The sequence below is a fragment of the Pelecanus crispus genome, chromosome 12, assembly GCF_030463565.1.
Source record: "Pelecanus crispus isolate bPelCri1 chromosome 12, bPelCri1.pri, whole genome shotgun sequence".
NCBI lineage: Eukaryota > Metazoa > Chordata > Aves > Pelecaniformes > Pelecanidae > Pelecanus > Pelecanus crispus.
In genome coordinates, this window is record NC_134654.1 from 17,588,455 (window position 1) to 17,608,209 (window position 19,755).

At 66.0% G+C, this 19,755-nt stretch overlaps 1 protein-coding gene across 1 annotated transcript; it reads left to right on the plus strand.

The window, feature by feature from the left end:
* The first annotated feature begins 693 nt into the window (after positions 1-693).
* On the plus strand, positions 694-18,627 carry USP43 (ubiquitin specific peptidase 43). Its single transcript, XM_075720148.1, has 15 exons — positions 694-1,215; positions 4,225-4,365; positions 8,586-8,686; positions 12,303-12,395; positions 12,686-12,821; positions 12,894-13,017; positions 13,698-13,860; positions 13,979-14,090; positions 14,631-14,734; positions 15,095-15,172; positions 15,288-15,417; positions 15,595-15,943; positions 16,482-16,640; positions 17,695-17,832; positions 17,912-18,627. Exons 1-15 carry the CDS (start codon positions 694-696, stop codon positions 18,625-18,627), a joined length of 3,066 nt encoding a protein of 1,021 aa, XP_075576263.1.
* The last annotated feature ends 1,128 nt before the right edge of the window (positions 18,628-19,755 follow it).

A 19,755-nucleotide genomic window follows, 5' to 3' on the forward strand; every position in this document is an offset into this window, starting at 1 on the left:
CTGGTTTTGTGGCTTAGTGTGGAGGGAGCCCCATTAGGCCCCAAAACCTCAGTGTGGTGGGCGCAGAGGTGACCATTGTCCCACTGTCCCAGCTAAGAGCACCCAGAGGTGGCAGGACTGGGGCGCCTCACAGCGATGCTGTGACACCCTGGGGCGATGCTGGGGCCCGGGTACCCTGGGGTGATGCTGGGCATGGTGGGGAGCACTGGGGAGACACAGCTGGGACTCCCGGGAAAGCCCGGAGGTGATGCTGGGGACTGTGGGGGACGCCCCGGGGACATGGCTGGGACCCCTGGGAAAGCCCTGGGGCCGGGGGGGGGGGGGGGGCGGGCAGCGGGCTGGGGTGCCCCGGGGTGACGCTGGGGGCCGCGGGCTGGGGTCGCCGGGGCAGCCGGGGCTGGGCCGCCTATGCCGGCAGCGGCAGCGCCCCGCGCCGCCCTCCTCCTCCTCCTCCTCCTCCTCCTCCTCCTCCTGCTCCTGCTCCTCCCGGCTCCCTTCCCTCTCCCTTCCTCCAGAGCCAGCCCGGTCGGGGGAGGAGCCGGCCGCGCACAAAACCGCCCGCCCGGCCCCTCCGGCCCCCGCACCGGCACCGGCACCGGCGGCGGGGGGCGCCCAGCGCCCGCCCGGGGCCATGCGCGCCGCGGCGGGGCCGGGGCCGGCGGGGCCGGGGGAGGGCGGCGGCCGCCCGGGGCCATGAGCACGGCGGCGGCGGCGGCGGCGGGGTGGGGGGGCGGCGGCGGCGGCCCCGGGCGGCGGCGGGGCGGCGGGGGGAGCCCGGCGGGGCGGCGGGCGGGCGGCGGGCGGCGGCGGCGCGCCCTGCGCTCCCTGGGCAGCCTGGCCGGGCGGCTGCTCCGCTCCTGGGCGCGCCTGGCCGGGGGCCGCGGCCGGCGCCGCGCCGCCCCGGAGGACGACGAGGGCGGGTTCCGGGGGGGCGGCCCCGGGGGGGAGCGGCGGCGGCAGCGGCCCGGGGGGGCGGCGGCGGGGGGCGGCGGGGAGCGGCCGCCGGGCGCGCAGGGGCTGCGGAACCACGGGAACACCTGCTTCATGAACGCGGTGGTGCAGTGCCTGAGCAACACGGCGCCACTGGCCGAGTTCCTGGCGCTGGGCCGCTACCGCGCCCGCGGGGCCGGCGCCGAGGTCACCCACCGGCTGGCCGCCCTGGTCCGCGCCCTCTGGACCCGCGACTACACGCCGCAGCTCTCCGCCGAGTTCAAGGTACCGGCCCCGCCGGGCGCGCCCGGCCCCGCGGCCTCCGCCCCGCCCCGCGCACCCCGGCGGCGCGTCCCGACCCCGGCACCCGCTTCGCTGCCCCGTCCTCCCCGCGGCCCCTGCCCTGCCAGACGCCCCCAGCCCCGCTGCCGTCGCCCGCCTCTGGCTCAGCCTTCGCCTGAGCTCCCCTGGGCAGGCGAGGTCCCCGCCCCGGCCGCCCCACGCAGCCGTCGGGGCGAGCGCGGTGCTGGCCGCGCTGCTGCGCTAAGGCGGGGTGGTGCCGCGGGAGCCCGGCTCGGTGGCCTCGGGCCCCGTCGCCGAGCGCGTGCCGCATCCCTGCTGGGCACAGGCCAGTGTGCTGCGGGCCCGGCCTGGGGACAGGGACGGGGCGTCGGGTGCAGAGCAGTGCTTTTAGCCTGGCAGCGCAGCCCCCTGCGCTCGGGGACGTGTGCCCACGGGTGACGCTTCGGCAGGGACCTGGTGCTGCAATTAAACTTTGCAAAGTGCTGTGGGTGTGGAGAAGCTGCTGGGAAGCCGAGCCCCTTCCTGGGTGGGGGTTTCTGGCAGCATGGCCAGCTCCCGTGGCAGCAGCCAGGCTGGTCCTGCCTGGGTACCCGCTGCTCTGCCACCCCTTTCCCAGGGGGACCTGCCTGCCAGCCTTCCCTGCCTGGAGGGTGACAGCACCCACCCTGCAGGGACTGCCGGGGTGCGGTGGATGCTCCTGGGGCAGCAGGGTGCTCATTGCCTTTAATTTCCTTGCAGGAAAGTAACCAGCTCTTGCAGTGCTGGGCACAGTATTTCCATGCCCTCTGCTCCCAAACCCACACATTCCTTAGGCACAGAGGAAAAAAAAAAAAAAACCAAACAAAAAAACCCACAAAAAACCTGAAACTTCCAGCCTTTGCTTTGAATTTCCTCCCTCCAGGTGGTTATCTGCATCTTACACAAATTTCCACCTTTTTTTTTTTTAAATCTACCTAAATAAGATTTTTAAATAAGAGCGGAGTCTGCAACTCATTTTGCTTGAAGCCCATCCATGGTGGCCTTGCTCCCTCTGCTTGTACCAGGATGCTTGTACCACTGAGAGCGGGGCCGGGGGCACGCGGGGCCGGCGTGGCGGGTGGCTGGAGGGGTCTTGGCTCAGGGTGTTTCCTGGCAACTGGAGGTCTGATCCCTGTCCTGGCAGGTCCTGGTATGCTGGTTAAAATAAGCACAGATGATTGGGGTTTAACTGCATCAGCTGGTTAAAATCTACACAGATGGTTGGGGTTTCTCCCTCCTGGTGCTGGTTTTGGGACTGAGTGCCCAAAATTCTCCTTTCCTGTTCAGCTCTGAGTAACCACTGCCAGCCCAGGCTCAGAGATGGGCCCTTGGGGACTCCCCAGCTCTGCCTTTTGGGGTGCTCCCTGGACCCCTCCCTGGGCTCCCTACAGGGAGTGGGTTTCCCAGCCCTGTCCATCCTGATCTTTCAGGGTTAGGGACTCATCCTGGCTCTGCTGGTGCTCAGGGCAGAGAGGTGACCCCAGCCTGGGACTGCTGGGCTAGGACCTGGCAATGGACCCCCCCCGCAGGTGCCACCCAGGTGGGTCTCAGAGGAGGGACTCCCTCTGAGCCAGCAGCGCTGCCTCGCCAGCTGCCCCGTGGGGCCCCTGCCTGTCCTTGGGTCCCATCCTGGCTCACAGCCCCTCAGCTTGGCCCCATGGCATTTCCAGCCACATTCTTCCCACTGCAGCCCCTGGCGAGGGGGACACCCCACCCTCACCCCCCCGTGAGCGCATTGTGCTGCTTCCCTAACAGTGGAATTAATGCTGATTTGCCAAAATGCCATGGTGTGGCTGGTAGCAGGTGCAGAGATTAGGGCCTGATCCAGGCACGGGCAGGGGGATGCTTCGGTTGGTGGCATGGGGACCTGGGCTTTTGGGGCAGGGTGCCCAGAGGGAGCATCACGGTGGTTTCATCGCCCCCATGCCTGCTCTGGGCGTGATTCCTGCGCCATGCACGGAGCTGCACGTCCCCGGGGGGGAGGCGAGGGGAGGGGGCGATGGGGAGGATGAACTGGGGAGTCCCATCAGCACCTCCCAGGGACCCCCTGCGGTGCTGGGGGGAAGAAGGAGAGGGGGTGAGCAGAGGGCAGCCTCGGGCAGGGGGAGCTGGCAGGGCTTTGGATGGAGGGACAGAGGTAGCACCCCCTCCCCAGCACTGGCCTTGGGTGGGGTGGCTGGCAGGAACCCCCTGGCATGTGGCTCCATCAGGGGTGTCTCTGGTCCCGCTCCCCTGTCTCACCTGCTCCATTTCAATCAGAAGGTGCTGAGTGCCGGACTCCAATTGGCCAAGCATTCCCAGTTTTGGGATGCAGGAGGTTTGCTCAGGGGCTTTCCTCCTGCCTGTGCGGGCAGGGCTGGCAGCTCCCCTGCCCACAGGCCACACATTTGCTTGGCTGTATGAACAGCTGTCATCTCTTCTAGGGACTTGGGTGGCTGGGCTGGCACCACCAGCATCACCTGGCTCGGGAAACTGAGGCATGGGGAGGCACTGGGCTGGCTGCTGGTGATAGGGTGGCACATGCAGGCAGGGGCTCGGGGAGAGCTGCTACCTGCCGAGTAATCCCAACACTGGGAATTGCCTTCCCCTGGCTGTTACACTGAGTTGATGCTATCGGAGCGTGCAGGGTGCGTGACACCAGTGGGTCCCTGCGGGCTGGGTTTGCCCATATGGCTTTGTTGGGGTGTGCCCTGTCCCTTCACCTACAGCAAGCTGCCCCCTCTCAGCCTCATCCCAGCAGCTGAAAGCCGGGACACCACGGTAATGGGCCATAGAGCTGCTGTCTTGGCCGCGTGTGCCGGTGTCCCCACTGCTCTGCTGTCCCCGGGGTGGCTGCGGTGTCTCTGCAGAGGGAGGACAAGGGCAGACGCTGTTGCAGGCAGGAAGCAGGGATGGGGTTTTTGTGATGGGTGCTAAGTTAGTGATGGGCAGCATGGCCCGAGCCTCAGCACCCTCCCTGCCCGTCTCTTGCAGAACATCGTTTCCAAGCACAGCTCGCAGTTTCGGGGCAATGCACAGCACGACGCCCTCGAGTTCCTGCTCTGGCTGCTGGACCGCATGCACGAGGACCTGGGTGCCAGCTCCCCTGCCCAGCAGACCCGCGTCCCTGAGGAGGTGGGTGGTCCCCGCTGGGGTGTCTGCACACCCTGGCTCAGGGTGGGGATGTCCACGCCAGGTCTGGGACCAAGGAAGCTGAGATGTCATGGGAAGAGGCAGGCTGGAGTTGTCCCCCCGCCCCGGTGTGGGATGGGGATGCAGGTGGTGTGGTTTGGCTGGTGTGGTGGGAGGGGATGGCAGGATCTGGGCGCTGCGGGGCTGGGCAGGGTGGTTGGGGTGCTGGGAGAGCATGGGGGTGTCAGCAGGAGCCCATTCAGCTGAGCACCCTGGTTCTTGGGGTTACTTGGTCAGGAAGAGATCTAGCCCCCCCGTCCCTCCCTGCCTCCAGCTGAGCCCGCTGTAATTACAGCACTCAGTGGCTTTGCTGCTGGCAAAATGAGTAATTAAGTCTCCTTCCATCCATCTGCGCTCCTGGCATCGCCCTGGCCCTGCCTGCCTGCTGTCTGCCTGCTGGGGTGCTGCCTGTTGCAGCGGATGGATTTGCGTAGCCGGCGTTTGCCGCGTCGGCTCGGCTCAGCTGTGTGCTGTCCCCGCTTTGGGGGTGATGCCCGTCTTGGGCACGGGGGTACCGGGAGCAGCTTCATCCTACCTGTGCCCAGCGTGGGGCATCACGGCTGTGGCCGAGGGGTGTGGGTCAGGGACCCCGCAGGCAGCCCCTGCCCAGCTTCCAGCCTTGCACGGGCACAGCTCCATCCTGTGTGGGAGCTCGGCTGCGGTGCCCATCTCCAAAGCCTCCGGCCAGGGCAACTCCATGGCTTCCAGCCCTTCTTGGCTGGGGGGCTGCAGCCGTCCCTGCACCGAGCTGAGCCGTCCTCAGCACTGCCCACCTTTCCCCAGAGACAGGTACCCCAGGCTGTTTGGGGGAGCCTGGCAGCGGGCAGCTCCCCTTGCTCACTTGTTAGAAGCAAGGTGCCAACGTGTGCCATGGGCTGTGGTGTGGCACCAGTGGTGCCCTCGGCTGCCCACACTGGAGGCAGTGCCGTGGCAATGCCCGGGGTGCCCGCCTGGCTCTGGGGACGGGACCCTTTGTGTCCTCCCCAGCATCCTTAGTTTTGCTCGGCATCCCCCAGTCTTGGCCCCTTTTGGGGGATGCCACCTGAGTGGCACCTATGCACCCATATCCTTGGGGGGCACCGTGCCCAGCGGGGGCTGTGAGCCTGAATAAATGGCTTTAAAGTGTCTGGACGGAGGTGGGCACACATGCACCCATCCCAGTTTTGGGTAGCATGGGCTGCGGGAGGAGGGTTTGTGCAGACACCGAAGGATGGGGATGGTGGAGACGGTTCGCTCCTGGTCAAGCCTGTGCCGAGGCTCAGGGCCTGGAGGAGCTCAGCTGGTGGAAAGCAGAAGAGGAGGTCAGTGGCCCAGGGCATGGAGCCGGGCAGGCTGGAGGGTGGAAGTACCATCCTGGCTGTTTGATGGATGCCCATGAGGTGTCTGCCATGGCACACAGTGGGCTCTGGGGCCACCCGTGTGGGGACCAAGGCTTGGCTGCCGGGAGGGCTGGAGGAGGAGGCACTCCCTTGGGTTTTGGGGGGATTTTGGGGGCTGCGTGGGGCACAGGCACTGTCCAGGTCCCCTCTGTGCCACACCAGATGGACCCCAGCCCCAGGCAGACCGTAAGGACACGTCAGGCTCAGCAGGACCCGGTGCCAGCAGATGGCATGAGGAAAATCCGCCTCCTGGCCAAATACCTCATTGATTTTCAGTCTTGCTCATCGTGAGGACACCAAAAACTCCTCTTACCCAAAACAGCCCAATCCTTTCCCAAGCTACCAAGGCTCCTTTCTGTGACCTCTCTTCTGCCATCAGGCTCCGTGTGCCTGTAGCAGGGGTTGAAGCCAGTGACGCCCTGCCCCTGTGTGTGGGGACGGGGGCTCCCTGTGGTTCCCAGGGCAGCTGGCAGGCAGGGAGGTAGCAGGCAGGATGCGGGCAGGGAGGTGTCTCCTAACCGGGCAGGTTTGGCTGTGTAACATGGTCGTGTCCCAACATCCCTGTTCCCTATAGAGCGGAGCAGAGGACCTGGCTCCTCTCCGGGCATCCTGGGTGTGGGGCACATCTCGCCTCCCGCAGCTGGTGCTGGCATCCCCTGAATTTGACAAAGAAGGCTGCCTCCCCATCCGGGTGTCCAGCCTTTCCCCAGGATGGAGGAAAGGACCCTGTGCCGTCCCTGGGAGCGAGCAGCAGGGACACAGGCAGCCCGCCAGCACTGTCCTCGGTGTCAGTCCCTATCACGAGCAGGGAGAGCAGAGGCCATGCCTCAGTTTGCCCATGCACCGAGCAGGGGGGGATGGAGAGAGGGCTCTCTTGTGCAGGGCTCCTCACCCACCCTGAGGCAGCGTCCGGCCCACAGAAGAGCTGGTTTCTTTCAGGGAGGGGGGCCCAGTGTTGCTCCTGGTGTTGCTCAGGGACGTGCTGTGGGCTTTCTGGGGGGAATGGGTGCAGGCACCCAGCTGGGGAGCATGGCTGGCTGTGGTGGCTCAGGGTGCCGGGAGCTGGTGCATCAGGGCTGGAGAGAGGTCAGGTGTCTGCGGTATGGTGGTGTCGCTCCCTACAACTACCTGAAAGGAGGTTGCAGTGAGGTGGGTGTTGGTCTCTTCTCCCAAGTAGTTAGTGATAGGATGAGAGGAAATGGGCTTAAGCTGCGCCAGGGGAGGTTTAGGTTGGAAATTAGGAAAAATTTCTTTACGGAAGGGGTGGTCAAGAATTGGAACAGGCTGCCCAGAGAGGTGGTGGAGTCACCATCCCTGGAAGTGTTCAAAAAACGGGTAGATGTGGCACTTCGGGACATGGTTTAGTCTAGTCTACCCTTAATTGGCTTAGAGTAGACTTGGTAGTGTAGGTTAATGGTTGGACTGGATGATCTTAAAGGTCTTTTCCAACCTAAACGATTCTATGATTCTATGGGGGAAGAGGCGGTCACCCCGCTGTCTGGTGCCAAGCCGGGGGACGCGGTGATGTGGGGAGGTGGCCGAGGGATAGGTCGGCAGCGGAGCAAGTGCTCCCCATGGCTGCCTCCCCTGCCAGCTCGGAGGATGCTGGTGGAATGGCACTGCTCCCACCGCCTGCTCTGGACATGTGGCCCCTGAAAGCCCAGCTCTGGGGCAGTGGGTTGGGGTGCTGGGTGCTGTGCCTGGGTTTGGTGCGCCAGGGGCCGTGCCTGGGTTCAGCATGCCGGGTGCTATGCTGGGGCTTGGGGTGCTGTGCTGGGGTGCTGTGCCAGGGTGCTGTGCTGGGTGCCGTGCCTGGGCTTGCTGCTGGTAAAGGTGCTGATGAAACACGCAGCAGCGGGGCTCATTTTCTGGGCGGTGCTGGCAGCCCCGCGCTGGCACACCTGTCTGGGAGGGCATCGTGCCAGCCGGGGCTTTTTTTAGCTCCCTGGTTCTGGTGATTTGCATGTGGTTAATTCACACCCGGCTGTGTTTGCCTCAGGCGGGTGTGTGCACAGGAACGTGCACACCCTCTCCAGGAGCTCATCTCGCAGACATACGGACACACACACAGGCACACGGACACCTGCTCGCTGCAGCATCCCGCTGTCTCGCCCACCCACGCCCCAGCTCCCTGCAGCACGGCTGCTCCCAGCACCCATGGGTGCGTTTGCCGGCACAGTGGGTGCCAGGACGCTGTGGGCACCTCCCTGCTGGGGCTGTCGCCCCTGCAGGTGTGTGCCCGTGGGCACTGGGGCTCCTTCTTGGGGGGATGTTGTGGGGGAACCAGCTTTCCCGGCTGCAAGCTTTCCCCTGCCTGTGCTGAGGCATGGATGAGCTGTCCCAGCAGACTCACCCAGGTTTTCCCTCCCGGCGCGTTTCAGCTGGGCTCGAACACGTTCCCAGCTCCAATTCCTCGGTGTCCAGAAGCTCCAGACCCTGGGGCTGCGTTGGGTGGCCCCTGGGGGTCTCGCCTCTGCAGACCCCCAGCCCACAGGCCGATTCTGGGGCAGGGATGTGGACAGAGGGTTAACCCTTAGTGCCCCACGCTGGCTGGTGGGTGGGACGTACCCCAGAATTTCCCCAGGAGAAGGCACGCAGGGAGCCTGGAGGGTACGGAGCTGGCAGGTGCCAGGCAAGGGTCACTTTGGCGTCACCTTCAGCCTGTCTTCATGCTGTGGGAACACCGAAGCTGGGCTTGGTTCACTGGGATGTGTCCCCAGCCCCTCAAGGGCGGGGGGGTCACCCTATCGCCTTGCTCACCCCGCTTGTCTCTTGCCCCCATAGCCTGGCGAGGACGGGAGCGGCGGTGCCGGCAGCTCCCCGCCGGCCACCCAGCATCCCCGCGGGCAGAGCTTCGTGCAGAGCCACTTCCAGGCGCAGTACAGGTGAGCGGGGAGGGCCGGATCCTGCCCGGCCGGGGGCTTCGTCCTCCTGCAAGTCCCGGGCAGCGCTGGAGGGGCTTTGTTGGTGGGCGGCCGGACTCTGCGAGCCCAGGCAAGGGATGAGCTGGGGAGCACTCTGCCCTGCAGAGAGGCTCCATCCATCCATCCCACCCAGCCCAAGCATGGGAGCTGCGTCCTCCACAGGCGGTGCAGCCGTGGCTGGCGGTGAAACGCCGAGTGAGGGATTTCAGGACGTTTCTTAGTCCGCTTCAATGCCAGCAAATATTTTTGCAAGTGCCAAAAAAGACATGGGGAGGGTTGGAGCCTGAATCCCCATGGCAGTGAGTGGGGTGTCCTGCCTGCTCTCCACCCCTGTCTCAGCCCTGGGGCTTCCAGCTGGGAAGCTCCAGGAGCAGCAAAATCAGGATTGAGCTGTGTTTTATTTGCACGGTGCAATGCTGGCGGCATTGTCCAGGCTGTGCAGGTGCAGTGGGGTGGGGGCGACGGGCCAGGCAGCTCTTGGCCAGAGGTGGCAAATCGGTTTTAGCATGGACGGATCCAGAGCAGGGTCTGAACCGCATCCCAGGGGCTGTTTTTGGTGCAGGTGGATGCCTGGTCCTTGGGAGTGAGGGCAGAGGGAGTGATATCAGCCACGTCCAGGGTCACCTCCTGGCACAGACATGGACATGGGCAGACCCCAGCCCCGCCCCTACTTCCACCCACCACACGCCTTCCCTGGGCATTTCATACCCCCTGCCTTCAGAGACCCCACCGCCCGCCTCGCCTTGGCCCTACGAACACTTAAGTGGTTCCGTTCATTATCACTGCCCCAGGGTGGGGAGGGCCACCAGGAGATGGCTTTTGCCAGGACAGCTGATTTTGCGCTGTGATAGCAGTTTGCTGGCAAAAGCAAGGCAGCTGCTGAGTCAGCAGGGCTGGGAGGGCTCATCCTGGGGAGACGGGCAGGGCTGCAGGCTGGCTTTGGGCAGGGGATGCCCTGGTTGTCTTCTGTCGGTCGGTGCTGCTGGGTTGGTGGTGGTGGGTGGTGGAGCAACCCAGTAAGGTGTGGTGTCCCTCAAGGGCCCATACTGGGACCAGTATAATTTAATATCTTCACCAGTGACGTGGTGGGATTGAGTGCAGCCTCAGCAAGTTAGCAGGTGGCACCAAGCCGAGTGGTGCCGTTGATCCCTAGAGGGAGGGGATGCCATCCAGAGGGGCCATGATGGGCTGGAGGAGTTGGCTCAGGTGAACCTCATGAAGTTCAACCAGGCCAAGTGCAAGCTCCTGCTCTTGGGTTGGGGCAATCCCCGGTACCAATACAGAGCGGGTGATGAGTAGAGAAGGACCTGGGGATACTGGTGGATGAAAAATTGGGTGTGAGCCAGCAATGTGTGCTTGCAGCCCAGAAAGCCCATCAGATCCTGGGATGCCTCGCAAGAAGCGTGGCCAGCGCGTTGAAGGAGGTAATTCTGCCCCTCTGCTCTTGTGACACCCCACCTGGAGCACTGCATCCAGCTCTGGGGTCCCCAGGGCAAGACAGACCTGGACCTGTTGGAGTGGGTCCAGAGGAGGCCACAGAAATAGAGCGCTGGAACACCTCTGCTATGGAGAAAGTCTGAGAGAGTTGGGGTTGTTCACCCTGGTGAAGAGAAGGCTCTGGGGAGACCTTATTGCAGCCTTTGAGTACTTAAAGGGGGCTTATGAGAAAGATCGAGGGAGACTTTTTACCAGGGCCTGTAGTGACGGGACATGGGGCAATATTTTTAAACTGAAAGAGGGTAGGGTTAGATTGGATGTAAGGAAGAAATATTTTACAATGAGGGTGGTGAGGCACTGGCACAGGTTGCCCAGAGAAGTTGTGGACGCCCCATCACTGGAAGTGTCCAAGGTCAGGTTGGACGGGGCTCTGAGCAACCTGATCGAGTTGAAGCTGTCCCTGCCCACGGCAGGGGGGTTGGCCTAGGTGACCTCTAAAGGTCCCTCCCAACCCAAACCATTCTGTGGTTCTATCGCAGGACTCAGGATCTGGGTTGTCTCAAGCCTGTCTCAGAGGACCAGCATGGGGATGGCCCCGCATGTGGGTGATGAGACACCCCGTGTGTTCATCCAGCTGAGACTCGGGGCATGCTCGGGTGGGCCAGCATCTGGCCCCCCCATCCCCGTGCCATGTCATTTCAGGCGTGAGGGGACACATCTGGCACCGCAAGTCCTTCCTCCTCTCTCAATGAATCCTTTGCCGTGTATGAAAAAAAGGCGCTTTAATTATCCACCCCTTTCCACGTGCCAGAGCCCGTCTGTGCACAAAAGGATTTATTAATTGGTGTGGCTGCTTCCCAGGGAGCTCAGTGGCTCTTCAAGGTGATGGATAACAAGGGGTCAGGATTTTCATTTGGTTTTTAATTTATTTTTCCCCTTTTTGTTGAATAAAAAGGAGGAAAAAAAGGAAATAAAAAAGACAGAATTGAAAAGAAATAGGAGGGGAGGTTGTGGTTCCATTAGAGGTTCATTTAAGCCAGGCTTTGGTGGAACAGCTCCCGCGGGATGCTGTGGGAGATGGGGAAGCCTCCCTGCTGGCAGGGGGACCTGGTCCTCCCCAGTGGCCCCATGTCCCCCGGCAGAGCAGCCAGGTCCCCCCTCACTGTCCCCAGGGCTCCCCTGAAGCCAGTGGCTGTGCCGCCGTGGGGACCAGACCAGCTGAGCCGGCAGCCCCAGGGATGCTGGCGGCATCTGAGTGGCACAACCTGTGTCCCGGCAGCAGGGCTGGATGCTGTGTTTAGCGCCGTGCCGGCAGGCTGGGAGTGCTGGGAGCACTGGAGGCGCAACTCTGGTGGGTGCAGGATCTGTCCCTGTGGTGCTGATGAGGATACCACCCTGGGGGGCGCAGGATCTGGCCCTGCGGTGGTGGCAGGCGGCCGGTTCCAGGCCGGTGGGTGGGGAGTGCGGCAGGACCACGGTGTCCCCTGGGGCAGCTTGCTGGTGGGGTGGTCACCAGCCAGTGCCACCACCACCCCCAGCCGTGGGTGCCAGGGCGGGCAAGGGCCAGCACTGCCTCCCTGGGGCGCGCACCCGGGTTTGTCACGGCAGCTGCCCTTTTGCTGCCCATCACTGCCTCCTCCCTGCGGCCCAACCACAGCCCTGCTTTTCAGGAGGGGTCCTGTCCTGTCCCAGCACTCCAAGGCGTTGTCCCTGTTTAACCCCCACCCAGGTGGGCTGGGGTCACCCCAAAGCCTCCCGGAGCCAGAAGCCACCTCAGGCTCTGCAAGCCCTTGGGAGGGGGGAGCAGGGTTTTTGTGGGGTTCGGGGCCACAGCCACACATACGAGTGGAAGACCCCCCAGCCCTGGGGTTTCACTCTGGCTTCTGTAGCACCAGTTACCCTGGACGCCCTTGTTAGGTTTCAGAGTGAACAGACCGTTGGGCTGGGCAGGGGGGTACGGGCTGCAGTGCCCCGCCCTGGCAGGAGGTCATGCAAACCCTGCGTGATGCTGGGGCCATCTGAGCCCTGCAGGATGCGGTACCCGGGGTGCGGTGCCAGCGGCAGGCCGCTGCAGCCCCAGGGTGGGGACTCCGGGGGTGCCGTCCCCACGTCGGTGATGCGCCCCGGCCACGTTTCACAGGTCCTCCCTGACGTGCCCTCACTGCCTGAAGCAGAGCAACACCTTCGACCCCTTCCTGTGCATCTCCCTGCCCATCCCGCTGCGCCAGACCAGGTGAGCCCGGCCCCGCGCCTCCCCAGCCGCTCACCGCCGCCGTGGGAGGCACGGCTGCCCCGGCTGGGGTTTCGGCTCCGGTGGGAGCGATGTGCACGCTGTGCGGTGCATAATGGGTTCGGGAGGCGGCAGCGGCGCTGGGAGGGGTGACGGCTGCTGCCGCAGGAGCCGCGCCCGATGGGTGTTCGCTGCCCCGGGGCCAGAGCCGCCCCGCGGGGCTGCGGGTCCCTGCGGCGTGGGGTGGCTCTCCCGGCTGAGGGGTGCGTGTGTCCCCGCCCCCGTGTCCCCAGGGCTCTCAACGTCACCCTGGTGCTGCAGTGCGAGCGCCGGCGGTTCGTGCGGGTGGGGCTGGCCGTGCCCCTGCGCGGCACCGTGGCCGAGCTGCGGGAGATGGTGGCGCGGGAGGGACGCATCCCCCCGGAGCAGGTAACGGGGCGGCGGGCGGGGCGGGGCGGGGCGGGGCGGCCGCCCCGGGACACTGAGGGCGCCGTCCCGCAGGTGATCCTGGCCGAGGTGTCCCCCCGGGGCTTCCTGCGCTCCCTGGGCGACGCGGAGGAGCTGGGCGCTGCCGGGGCGGGCGCGCCCCTCTACGCCTTCCAGCCGCCGCCCGCCCGCCGCGCAGGTACCGCCCCCCTCCCCTCCCGGTTGGCTGGCGGCGGGCCGCCCGCCCGGCCCCGATTGGTTGGGAGCGGCTTGTGCCGGCACGGGGCAGGCGGGAGCTTCCCCGGGATTGGTGGGAGGCGGTGGCCCCTCTCGCTGTGATTGGTGGCTGGGAGGTGTGCTGTGATTGGTGGGGGCGTGGTGTCCTGTCTGCTGCGATTGGGCAGAGGCAGCTGCTCGCCACTGGGATTGGAGGGAGTTGTCTCTGGCTGGATCAGAGGGAGACTGATTGCCTTCGCTGTGATTGGTGGGAGGTGGGTCTGCCTTTCTGTGATTGGTGGGAGCTGTGTCCCTTCTGCTGTGATTGGTGGGAGCCTTGGTACTTGTGGTTGGTGGGAGGCAGGCGTGCTCCGCTGTGATTGGTGGGAGCCTTGTTTTCCCTCTTCCCTCCTGCCCGTGATTGGTGGTGGGAGGCAGGCATGCTCTGCTGTGATTGGCAGAGGCCGTGGCCCCCGGGCTGTGATTGGTGGGGAGCTGCCGGAGGCCGCGCTGCAGGCAGGGGAGTGCGGGCAGCCCCCGGCGGCAGGCAGGGAGCTGGCTGGGGGGAGAGGGGCCCGCGCGCTAATTAATGCCTGTGCTAAACGAGAGCCCCGCAATTACCCCCGGGGCGGGGGGCCGCCCCCCCCCCCGCCCTGCCCGCAGGGTGCCCCCGCAGCCTGCCCGCCTCCCCCGGGGCGGCCCCGCCGGAGGGGCAGCGCCTGCTGCCCGCCGCTGCCCGCTCCTCCGACTGCCTGCACCGCGGGGCGGGCGGCCGCATCCTGCTGCTGCTCTGCAACACGGCGGGCGCCGGTGCCCAGCTCGCCAGGTACCTGCCCGCCCCGCCTGCGCTTCGCCGGCGCGCCGCCCTCCCTCCCCTCCGGCCCCCCGGCGGGAGGGGGCGCGGGGGTGTCCCCCCTCAGCCCGGTGTCCCCCGCTGTCCCCAGGTTTGGGCCACCGCTGGTGCTGCGGGAGGAGCGGGGCGTCTCCTGGGAGCAGCTCCAGCAGAGCATCCTGGCCCAGCTGCGGGCCCTGCTGCGGGGAGAGGTGCGGGCACAGGTGAGCTGGAGCGGGGGACGCCGCCGTCCCCTCCTGCGGACACGCTCGGCCGGGGCTGCTGGCACCTGCTGGCACCGTGGCGGTGGCAGGGCGGGAGCCAAGGGTGGCCGTGGTGGAGCTGTGGGTGGCCGTGGTGGCCCCGTGGGTGGTTTCATTGTCGTTACAGGTGGCCACAGTGTCACCATTGGTGGCCACAGTGTCACCACGGCTGCCCGCAGTGCCACACAGCTCCCACGGCAGAGCCTCCCCAGCCCGACCGCCCTCCCCAGTGTCCGGGTGCCACCGTCCCACGGGCACTGGTGTCCCCATGCTGCCCCTTTGCCCCTCAGCTACACCACAGCCAGCGGGACAGCTCATCACCCAGCTCCACGTCCACGTCCCCACGGGCGTGCCCTGTCAGCCTGGCCACAGGGACCAAAGAAATCTGATTTTGGGGTTTTTTTTTGTCCTGTGTCACAAAGCACGGTTCTCGCCGGGTGATGCCAGAGGGTGGGGGGGCTCTGCCCCCAACCAGCTCCACAGCCCCCTCTCCCCTTGCAGGGCGTGGGAGCCCTCTTCCGCATCCGCCTGGCTGGGGGCTCGGCCCCCTGCGCCTACCTGTCCCCACAGGACCCCCGCCCTCTCTGCCACCCCGCCGTCGACAGGTAAGGGCAGCCGCAGGGATGGGATTGTCCCCAGACTGTCCCCTCGTTCCCTGGGGGTGGCCACAGTGTCCCTGTGAGTGGTTGTGTAAGCGCCGTGGCTGGCCAAAGGTGTCCCTGTGGCTGGCCAAAGGTGTCCCTGTAGCTGGCCACAGTGTCACCATGGGTGGCCAGTGGTGTCACCATGGATGGCTACAGGTGGCCACCCCGCTCACCAGGGACTGGGTCCCCAGCCCTGTGTCCCAGCCATAGGTGCTGCTTGGGGAGGTGATGGACATCTCCACCTGCCACCATGGGTTGGCAAGGAGGTGGCCCACGGGGACGGGGGGTTTTGGGGGACTGTCACCTCATTCTTGTCCCCAGAGCGCTGCAGCTGAGCGGGGCAGGCGGCCCTCCCCATGTGAAGCTGACGGTGGAGTGGGACGTGAGCACCAAAGAGCGGTGAGTCCCTTGCATCCAGGGTGAGTCCCTTGCATCCAGGGTGGGGGGACACCTGAGCACCCCGGTCACCCTCCCTGACCACCCCGGTGTCGTGTCCCCCACCCCTCCCACGCAGCCTTTTCGGCAACATCCAGGAGGAGGTGGTGCAGGACGCAGAGAGCGTGCAGCTGCAGCAGCAAGCACACCGGCAGCAGCACAGCTGCACGCTGGACGAGTGCTTCCAGCTCTACACCAAGGAGGAGCAGGTATGGGGCACCCTGCCAACCGTGCGGGCAGCGGGCACCCTGCCCACACCCTGCCCGCAGCCGGCAGAGCCGCTGCCGCCGAGGGCAAGCCCTGCCAGTTGGCAGTGCCGGGGGTGGCTTTGGAGGTGGTAGGGGGGTGTTGGGGAGGAAGGTGGCTGTGGCATGTGGTGTCCCCAGCTGGCCCCGGACGACGCCTGGCGCTGCCCGCACTGCAAGGTGCCCCAGCAGGGCACAGTGAAGCTGAGCCTCTGGACGCTGCCCGACATCCTCATCATCCACCTCAAGCGCTTTCGCCAGGTGGCTGAGCACCGGCACAAACTCACCACGCTGGTGAGGTTCCCCCTGCGGGGTCTCGACATGGCCCCCCACGTGGCACCACGGGGCCCAGCTGGTGGGCAGCTGTTGGGGCACTGGGCACCCTGGCAGCCCCCCCTCTGCCTGCCCCCGAGCTGCCCCCGCGACTACCTCTACGACCTGTACGCCGTCTGCAACCACCACGGCAGCATGCAGGGCGGCCACTACACCGGTGAGTGCGGGGGGTGCGTGGGGGGGGCTCGGGGCGTGGAAGCGGGGCGGGGGGCACTGCAGGGTTGTGCCGTGGGGCAGGGTGTGGGGTTTGCGGGGGCACTGCAGGGGGTGTGCCGTGGGGCAGAGCATGGGGTTTGGGGGTACTGCAAGGGGTGTAGCGTGGGGCAGGGCAGCGGGGTGGCACTTCGGGGGCATGGCATGGGTTTGGGGGGCACAACATGGGGTTAGGGGGCCATGTCAGGGGGATATGCTGTGGGGCACGGTGTGGGTTTGGGGGGGGACCTTGGGAATCTGCTGTGGGGGGTATGGCATGGAGTTGGGGGGCACCTCGCAGGTATCTGCTATGGGGCACAGCACAGGGGAGCTGGGGCGCAGGGGACACGCAGGATGGTGTTACAGCGACACCAGGGCAGGCACTGCACTGGGAGTGCCCCCCAGCAGCGTCCTGCACCCCCAGGCCGTCCCCGTGCCGTGGGGGAGGGCAGAGCCCACGTCCCCCCTCACCCCTTGTGTTCCCCCTCACCCCCTGCCCCCAGCCTACTGCTGCAACGCCCTGGACGGGAGGTGGTACAGCTACGACGACAGCAGGGTGGAGGGGGTGCAGGAGGCGGAGGTGAGCACCCGCAGCGCCTACATCCTCTTCTACCAGCGCCGCAATGCCGTGCCCACATGGTCGGCCGGCAGCTCCATCAGGGGTGAGCACCCCCCCTCCCTGCCTGCACCCCGACAGCAACTGGGTGCCCTGAGGCCACCGCCCCGGGCACGTGTGGCACAGCCGAGCGCACACACGGGTACACACAGCGTGGTACACGTGCATGCAGCAGGGCCAAACGTGTGTGCGTTCAGCATGTGCGCACGCAGTGCGTGGTGTGCGCACGGAGCACAGCTGCATGCATGCACAGTATGGTGTGCGTGCACACACGCAGTGCACTGATGCGTGTGCATGCGGTATGGCGTGTGCATACAGCACAGCTGCATACACACGCATGCACACCCGTGTGTGGACAGTATGCCAGGCACACGCACACGCGCACAACATAGCTAAGTGTGCACACATGCACATCTGCCTGTGCACATCAGCACACACGGTGTTGTGCGCACACAGCACAGCCAAATGCGCACACTTGCAGACACGCGCTTGAACAGTGGTGGGTGCACATGCACAGTCACGCAGCACAGGTGAGCGCACGCGCATGCACGCAGTATGGTACGTGCATATGCTGCAGAGCCAAATGCCGCATGCGTTCAGCACAGTGTGTGCACACAGCGCAGCTGCATGCACACGCATGCACACGGACACGGATGCACACCCGTGCATGGGCAGTACAGCAGGCAGGTACACACACACAGTACAGCCAAGTGTCCACATGTGCGCGTGCATGCCACGCACACCGGCGTGCGGTGTTGTGGACACACGGCACACGAACAGGCACACGTGCGCACAGGCACACAGCCCAGCCAAGTGCACACATGTGCACAGATATGGGCGTGCAGTCGTGCAGCGCAGCTGGCGTGTGGCATTGCAGGTGCACGCACGCCTGCGTGCTTGGAACCGCAGCCACGTAGCATACAACACGGCGTGCTCACACCCACCACGCGGTTGTGCACACGCACATGTATGTGTGTGCACGCACAGATGCACGCACGGCTGGTCGCAGCCCCGTGCTCCCCCATCGCTGAGTGCCCCGGGGCGCGGGCGCAGCGGGACCCCTCGCCCCGCAGCCCGGCCCAGCCTCCCGCTCCCCGCAGGCTCCACGGCCTCCTCGCTCTCGGATCACTGGCTGGCCCGCCTGGGCGGCAGCGTGCGGGACGCCGCGGCCTGGCGTCCCTCGGCCACCCAGCCCTCCCCCCCTGGCACCCCTGATGCCACCGCCGCCCCGGAGAAAGGTGATGCTGAGGACCCCCTCCCCACCCCAGCACGCCGGGGTGGCTCCTGCCTCCTCCCAACTTATTTTTTTCATTGCAGGTGGCTTCGAGGCCAGGCCCTTGGTGCGGGGCGTGCAGGGCCGCAGCCTCAGCGTCAAGCTCTCGCCCGCCAGCGGCCCCCCCAGGGCCATGCTGCCGCGCTGGTCCTTCGCCGGCAAGGAGCGGGGCCGGCCGGGGGTCCCGGGGGAGCTGGTAGCCTACCTGGAGTCAGGGCGCCGGCCCCGCTGCACCCGCCGTGCCCTCCTCCCGCTCGGCACGGGTGGGGAGAGTGGCCCCGGCGCCTCCCTGGTCCCCAGCCCCGTGCCAGCTGGCCCCCCAAAACAGCCCGGCAAGGGGCAGGAGGAGCCGGGCGCCCCCCGAGCCCCCCGTCGGCCCCTCCGTGTGCCCCTGCTGCGGCGAGCTGCCAGTGCCGGCGCGGAGGGGGCCCTGCGCCTGCCCCCCAAAAGCCAGAGCAGCCCGGGGAGGAGCGGGGAGGGAACGGGGGGGCTCCGCCACCCCGGGCTGCCGCGACCGGAGGGGGACGCAGGTGTCCCCCCGGCACAGCTGTCCCCCAGCCCGGCGGCCGTGGTGCGCTCGCAGAGTTCGGCCAGCCCGCCCCTGCGCCCCGAGGGGGGCCTGCGGCGCTCGGCCTCGCTGGGCAGGGGCGCAGGGGGGGCCCCCCGGCCTGCCCAGGGTCCCCCCGGGGCCACACTGCAGCGGGGATGGCAGCCCACGGGCTCGCTGTGCCGGGCAGCCGTGCCCGAGTCCAGCTTCTGAGCCACGGCCGGTGGGCATCCACGGCCGGTGGGCATCCCCACCTGGGGCAGCCCAAACAGGGGCTCCTGAACGGCGGCCAGCCCAAACTGGGGGCTCCCAAACTGGGGGTGTCTCAACCCAAGGGCTCCTGAACAAGGGGATCCCAAACAAGGGCATCCCGAAGCAGGGTCATCCTGAACCAGGAATATCCATCTCAGCCTGGGGGCATGCCAAAGCAGGACATCCCGACCTGGGGGCTCCCGAACCAGAGGCTCCCAAACGAGGGCATCTGGGTCATCCCAACCCAGGGGCTCCCAAGCTGGGCATCCCAAACGGGGAGCTTCCCGAACCAGAGGTTCCTAAATCAGGGTATCCATCCCAACCCAGGGTCATTCCAAACTGGGTCATCCCAACCCAGGGGCATCCTGAACCGGGGGCACCACCGCTCACCTCCCTGTGCCCCTTCCCAGGGAGCGGGCGGGCAGGCGCGGGCTCCCCAGCTCCACCAGCTCCAAGACGCGAGAGTATTTATTGTACCGGGAGAGTTTTATTCAGAGACGCTTTTTGTTTTCTAAAAGGCGACTATTTGGGGGGGGGCAGGCGGGTCCCCCACACCACGGTCTATGCAATACGTGATTCCTCCAGCCAGCTTTTGTACGCAGGGGCTGCGGCCCCACCGCCGGCGGTTTCTATTAAAGACACGTGAAAGGAGCCCCGTGCGGTGCCTGAGGGCAGCGTCCATCCCAGGGGATATATCCAGGGGGTGGGGAAGGGCTTTGTGTCCCATCGCTGGTAGCCACAGTACTGTGGTGTGCGCTGTGCCCCAGCACGGTGGGGACCAGCCTGGGAGTGGGGCTTGGTGGGGGCAGTGCTGGCTGGACCCTGCCCTGGGGTGGTGTCCGCGTGCCTGGTGGGAGATCCTGGGGGTGCTGGCAGCACCAAGCACATCAGTCATGGTACCACGCGTCTGTGCCCACCAAGGCAGAGAAAGGGGATGTCCAGAGAAACTTTGTGCAGCCACAGCAGGAAGCAGGGATGGAGGTGGAGGAGGTGGGATCAAGGTGGAGATGGAGGAGACAGGTAGAGGCAGAAGTGGAGGAGAGGAAGAGCGTGCTGGAGGTAGACATGGAGATGGAGGTGGGTGTGGAG

What these genes read in the sequence shown, in the direction of transcription:
- USP43 (XM_075720148.1), top strand. Translation starts at nt 694, where the DNA reads ATGAGCACGGCGGCGGCGGCGGCGGCGGGGTGGGGGGGCGGCGGCGGC. An exon ending in CACTTCCAGGCGCAGTACAG is followed by an intron (nt 8,687 to 12,302) that starts GTGAGCGGGGAG and finishes CACGTTTCACAG; the next exon opens with GTCCTCCCTGACGTGCCCTC. An exon ending in GACGTGAGCACCAAAGAGCG is followed by an intron (nt 15,173 to 15,287) that starts GTGAGTCCCTTG and finishes CCTCCCACGCAG; the next exon opens with CCTTTTCGGCAACATCCAGG.